The sequence below is a fragment of the Echinops telfairi genome, unplaced genomic scaffold (assembly GCF_000313985.2).
Source record: "Echinops telfairi isolate 266 unplaced genomic scaffold, ASM31398v2 ScPeMD7_5592;HRSCAF=6446, whole genome shotgun sequence".
Lineage (NCBI taxonomy): Eukaryota > Metazoa > Chordata > Mammalia > Afrosoricida > Tenrecidae > Echinops > Echinops telfairi.
The window spans coordinates 45942092-45948759 of NW_022109491.1; the positions used below are offsets into that span (position 1 = coordinate 45942092).

Sequence of the window (6668 nt, forward strand, 5' to 3'; positions counted from 1 at the left end):
AAATCATATCATCTGCAAATAACAATAGTTTCACCTACCCTTAGTTTTTAAAAAAAGACCCCAAGTGGGACTTTGCTAATAGAACCTGGAGACTTGCCAGCTTGACCCACTTTCTTAACCACGCTTGGGGATTGGGGTGCGGTGGTCCATATATCAATATAAGGGAATTGATCAGGGTGGCCAGGTTTTCCTGTTACTACCTTCTACACTGCTTGGGCTATCTTAGGGTCAGGAGTTCCCATGTCAGACAACCTAACTTCAAATGTAGGCCACTCTGATTCACAAAGGTTCTGGAGTTTTGTAGGACTAAGTTTTACTCCAGTCTGATCAATGAATTCGGCTTTAAATTCGTTCAACATGAACTGCAGGGGAGTGCTACTTGTAAAGCACGCTAATTGATCCAGTGGAGAAAGAAGAGAAAGGTAAACAAAGAGACTCCTGGAGGGGGTGTGTGTAAAACTGGAGAGAGTCCCCTGAAAGCAGAGGTCAGTAACCACTCAAACAAATGACCTGGGGCCCAAGAGTGAGGACAAAGTCATTGACTATCTTGTAACAGACAATGAAATAAGAACCAATGGTCCAGAGGACTATCTCTCATTTGACCAAGCACTGGAGGACTTAAAACAACACGACTCAAAAAACATGAAAGAGAGCCAGCAGGAATTTCTGGAGAGGAGTCTACTCCACCGGGGCAGTCACTGCCAACCCAAGGGCGAAGACCAATACAAGGGGAGCACAATGAGATGAGGAAGGAGACAGGACAATCACGATGGGACCATTTGATAACAAATCCAAAAATAGACTTCACAATAGCCAGACTCATCAAGTGACATCTCAGTGAAGAGTATACCTGAGAAAGTTAAGATCATGGATGGTCCCCCACGTCCCAATGGACTATTCCAAAACCAGAAAGAAAACAGGGCCTTACCTCTAGAGGTGAAGCAGGTAGACGCTAAACACAGATTTGGGGTGAACATCTCCTGTGCGGCTGCTGGGCCAGGTCAGTGTGGAATTCTCCCCTGCCCCGGAAGCTGTCCAGTTGAGGCTGTATTCCAGATGGCACAGTAGTTTTCTTGCTGGGGCCTCCACATGTTTCATGTTGTGAGAAATTAATAACCACTGTAAACCCATTTATGTCCTCAATGGAGTCTTTATTCTAGTCCGCAGCCATCAGGAGGACTCAAGTCTCTCTCAAAAATTCCCCAAGGCCCTGAGTAATATTCAAGAAGGGTTTGTAAGGCCAAACACCGCAGCCCGTTTGGCAAGCAGGTAGGGGTTGAGGGCTTCACACCCCTTTCAACAAGCAGTTTACAGAAGATAAGATAAGTGTTAATCCATGCCTAACTTTGTGAGGCAGGGTGGGATGGGGTAAGGGACAAAGGGCACAATTTGAGAACAGGAGCATTTTGACATTTGGGTAATTCACTGAGAAGCACATCTTGAGGCAAAGCGGGGCATGGAGGAGGAAGAGATTACATGCTTTAGGGATGAGAGAGGCCTGGGAAGCATTTAAAAAATTCTAAAATGGAGTCGCACGAGCCAAGATTGGGAGTGGTTCTTACAAGTATTGCTTACTCAATGTCCAACGTTCACATGCATATTTAGGCAATAGAAAATCCCATGGCTTGAGTCAGGTGCACCTTAGCCCCTACAGTAGCCTCCTTGCTTTTCAACACTTAAAAAAGTTTCTGTCAACCAACTTAATGGCACCTAACAACAACAACAACAACAACAACAACAATAACATGGAATCCATATTCCCAGCTGTTGGAGCAAGTGCCATATCCCTTTCCATGATGTTTGCACATTTCTACAGTCGCACCAGCAGTGTGTGAGGGTTTCAAAATCTCCATACACAACTGTTATTGTATGGGGTTTTAAAAAATAACTTTGTGCATTTATCTGTGTACTTGTCTGCTATTTATACAGATTCAAGTGTTAAAATACTTTATAATCTTCCATTCTGATGGATGGGATCCAACATGTACATGTGGAAAAAAATAGGATTGTACACAAAAGGCAGGAGGGATGGATGACCCAATAAGTGCAACAGTCAACTGTAGAACCATCGTTTCAGGCTTGGGTTCTTATAACAGGCACCATGAGGAGAGTTGGAAGTTAATGGAAATCAACTCAGATAAAGTGTCAAAGTATATAGGTGGCTCGAGAAATTTTCAAGTTCATTTTTGCTTCAGATGGAGCTGGAAGTAGTGTTCAAATGGGCAACAGTGTCTTTATATCTCTCTACCTGTTGTGTCTTGGTTCGACTTCTTTCTGTGTTGCCTGCATCCTCAGACACTTTGTCCATATGGCAGCAGTTCCCAGCAGCCTCAGCTTCAGCCTCAGGTGGCTTTAGCACTGGCTATTTCAGAAGGTGAGAATACCTCTCTCTGAACGTTGTTGAGCCCTAGTTGATCTTTGTTGATCTCCCGATTGTGTGGTGGGGCATGGGACATTTTGGTGGCCATCCTGGGTCATTTGCCTATTCCCTATGATGTGGGAGTTGGAGAGTACTGACAGCACTTCTCAAAAGATGCTGAGGGCCAAAAAATGAGAAAGATGTCCACTACTAAGGATGCTGAAATTAAAAAGACAAGGCTGTGGAATTCTTTGGGATGCAAGGAACAGGGAAGCTTAAAATGAAACTGTTAAAACAGGGCTATGTTATTTTATTAGGTCCAGAGGTAGTAGTGCTCCGGCTGTTTCTGACTCATGGCCAGTTTTACCTCAAGTCAGGTTTTCCCTTCATATGAGAACAGAGGAAATGCTGGGACTCCCAGGGAGAAAATTCTCCCTCTGGAAAGGACGGTAAAGCCTTTCTTCCCATTTGGTTGAGCTAGCCTGTGTCACATGCCCACCCCTAAACCAAACATCACTAGAGCAATACTGAGCACTTGATTGACCTATATCAATCACTATGTACTTTTGGGGGGGGGGAAAGGCAGTGGTCACTGTTCATATGAGACAGGGTGGATATTTGAACAAAACTCGGGTCTTGTTAGAGAAGATTGAGGGAAGGGTAAATGAGATAGGGTAAGGTGGAGAGGTAGTTTCTGGCCAGAAAGAAAATTTCTAGACATCCCCTGGGCCATAGCTGATCAAAGCTGTGGAGGTAAGATCACAAGAAAGTGCCTTACAAATACCAGCAAAGTGGACAGATTCTACTATTATCACCTCCTATGAGCCAGGAGGGCACCCTGCATGCACCATGGGAAGCAGTTGGCTACTAGCAGGTGGTCAGTAGTTGGAACCCAGCAGCTGCTCTGTGGGAGAAAAATGTGATAGTCTAATTCTATAAAGATTTAGACTCAAAAACCATCTGAGGCAGGTCTGCTCTACCCATCAGGGTCACTCTGAGACAAAATATGCTCATTGGCAATGGGTTATAGGTTTGTTTTTTGTTTGTTTTTTGGGGGGTTGGTTTGAGCCAAGGATTGTGCTAAATTGTGGGGATATAGTGACAAATGAGATGGATAAGATTTATTTCCTCATGGACTTCTAATGAGAGAGACAGACACAAATAAATTAATTGAATACAGTGTGTACATATAAGGTCACTAGGTGGCACATTTGATTTGCAGTCAGCTGTGAACCTAAAGGTTGGCAGTTCAGAATTACACAAAGGCTCCATAAAAGATGGCCTGGACAACTGGTGCCATAAAGATTTTAGCCAAGAAAAGTCTATAGAGCAGTTCTACTCCATCACACCTGGGATTACTCTGCGTCAGAATCAACTCAATGACATCAGGGGAGTGTGCATACGTATGATCAAGAAAAATAAAGCTGGAAAAATAGGTTAGAGAAAATTTATTGAGAGGGATATCCATGGCCCTTTGCTTAGGTTGACATTTGAAGCCATTTAAAAGGCATGATGAAGTGAGCCAACGTGGCAAGTGGAGTCAAAACACTCCCAGAGAGACAGCCACTGACAAGGGTCCAGGATTCTAACAACCCCATGAGAAATACCCTGGCATGCCTGGGAACATGGAGGTGGACGACAGAAGAGTCAGAGGCAATGAAAACAAAGAGGAAGTTGGGCTCAGGTCACATATGGACTATCTGCCCTATGATTAAGACATTCAATTCATGATGCTAGAGAAAAGTATTGAAACTCTCTGGCTTTTGAGGAAAATGTGGCCCTCTCCCCCAGCCACTCTCCCATAAATGACTTCAACTTCTTTCCTCTCTTCTCTTACAGGCCATGTACATGTTCTACGCACTGGCCATTGTGTGTGATGACTTCTTTGTGCCCTCCTTGGAGAAGATCTGTGAGGTAGGTACCTTGTTCTTCCTGTGCTTGAGTCTCAAGTTCCACAGCTCCAGTATCACAAGCCCAAGGCATCCGTGACCCCTTAGCCAAGACTCGGAGAAGGCTCTCCCATGCAACATATCCTCGGGATGCCAGGAATGCCCTCCTTGACAGCCAGTATGAGTTTCTATAAACCTACTTAGAATCTGTGGTCCTGATAAATAGTCAGAATTTAATTCAAATACACAGTTTCTCCTGCTCCATCCAGCATAGGGTAGTTTAAAGGTACTGTTAGTGCACTTCTTCTTAATTTTCTTTCCCTCTTTTAAAACTTACTCTTCTTTTATCCCTCTCCTCTCCTCCATTCATTTCTCTTCCATTTCCTTCTGCTCCCCTGCTCTCCTCAGCGACTCAGGGGGGTCTCTCCCAGTCAGATGTCTGCAGCCACACACCTCCATCAAGTTTCCTCTCTGCATGCGCAGAAATGCTCAAAGCTGAGACCTCAGTGGCGAAAGATGAAAGAATTGGCGCCAAGATCAGGAATGGACCCTGTGAAAAGGCTTCACACTGAACGCCAGGCTAAACCCTAGCTGAATCCTTTTCATCAAAGATAGCCAACATGCCAAGAACTCTTTCATTCCCTGCCACTTTCATCCCTTTGTCTGCTTTGAAATGTAGTTTCCTTTATCTGAAAACTTTCCATTTTATTTTATTTTTAGTTCAGAACCCCAATTTTCAGAAGGGATCTCTCCCAGACACACTCCCATTTGGAACTCAAACTTCTTTATACCGGTACTTCTCAAACTTTGCTACCCCTTCCCTTCTTACTCCTAAATTTCTGATTCAAGAATTTCATTTTTAACAAATTCCCCAATGACATGGAGGATTCTGATCCAGGGAGTATACTTTGAGAATGACTAGCTTAATCAGTTTGTTCAATTTTTGTACTCTGGAAAATAATAAAAATAAATGATTACAAGCTAATCACAGCAAAACAATGGATTGTGGAAGTAAGAGAATGAAAGTGAATGAGATGGTCTTTGAGGTAGACCATGGGTAGCTGTGGAATCCCTTTGATCAATGTGTTTTAACCTGGAATCAGGGACACCTTTGTCTAGAACTAGAGAAAGCAGTTAAGTACCTATAATTAGTATGATTTCAGTAATATCTGAAATACAGTAATCATTTGAGGGTTTCTTCTTCACGCAAAACACAATTACTCCCACACAATGATTTCCCCCCCTAATACCATAGTTAGGACCCCATGCTAGAAATATAACTGTCAAAATGTGATCACCTTGGTTGGGAAGCTCATTGAATCTGCATGCCTACATATTTGTTTGTAGGAAAATACAATTTAAGACCTAAAATAAAAGCACAAAAAAGAGGGGTAAGGGTTTGGTTTTTTTTAATAAAGATAATGGGAGGAAACAGACAATACGAAGGAAATAAAGTAGTAAATGGAAAAAAAAGCTAACTTGTATTTAGCTGTTTTTCCCCACCATGTGTCTGTCATTAGTCATACTGTGGAGGCTGTGTTTTCCTGCAGTGCCGGAAGCTGTCACTGGTCTTTCAAATACAAGCAGGGTCATCCACAGTGAACAGGCCTCAGCAGAGTTTCCAGACTAAGACCAGACTACGAAGAAGGAATCGGGTGTTCACTCGGAGGAATTAGCTAATGAAAAGCCTATGGATAGCATCAAAACATTGGTAGTTTCTGAAAGCCTCCTGTGTAACAGCACAGTGCCAGAAGATGAGCCTATCAGGTCAGAAGGAACTCAAAATATGACTGTGGAAGAGCTGCCTTTGCAGCGTAAAGCCAACCATAACGGTGCAGATGGAGTAAAGCCTATGGGAGTAAAGCTTTCAGGACCTTCATTTGCTGATGGGGCATGGCTCAAAATGAGTAGAAACAGCTGCAAACATCGATTAATACTTTAAGCTTGGAATGTACAAAGTATGAATCTAGGAAAATTGGAAGTTGTCAAAAATGAAATAAAACATATAAAGATTGATATTCTAGGGATTCGTGAGCTATAATAGACTGCTATTGGCCATTTTGAATCAGAAAATCATATGGCTTGCGATGCTTAAGTGACATAATTTAGAAGAATGGTGTTGCATCCATAGACATCAAGGACATTTCAAGAGCCGTGTTGAAGTACAATGCAATCTGCAATAAGATCATGTCTATCCCCATACAAGTAAATCTAACCAGTGCAATTATTATTCATATTTATGAAACAGCCACTAAAACTGAAGAATTCAACTAATGCCGGCAGTCTGAAATTGATCAAACACGTAATCAAGATGCATTGATAATTACTGATGATTAGAATGCAAAAGTTGGAATCAAAGAGAAAGTAACACTAGTTGGTAAATATGGTCTTGGTGATAGGAAAGAAGCTGACGATCTTAT

At 42.6% G+C, this 6668-nt stretch overlaps 1 protein-coding gene across 1 annotated transcript in view; it reads left to right on the forward strand.

Moving 5' to 3' along the window:
* The window catches only part of SLC24A3 (solute carrier family 24 member 3), a 422380-nt gene that overhangs the window by 283257 nt on the left and 132455 nt on the right, over positions 1–6668 (forward strand). Inside the window, exon 4 of the mRNA XM_045295261.1 lies at positions 4199–4273. Within this exon, the coding sequence (XP_045151196.1) occupies positions 4199–4273 (75 nt within the window). The remainder of the gene's footprint in view (positions 1–4198; positions 4274–6668) is intronic.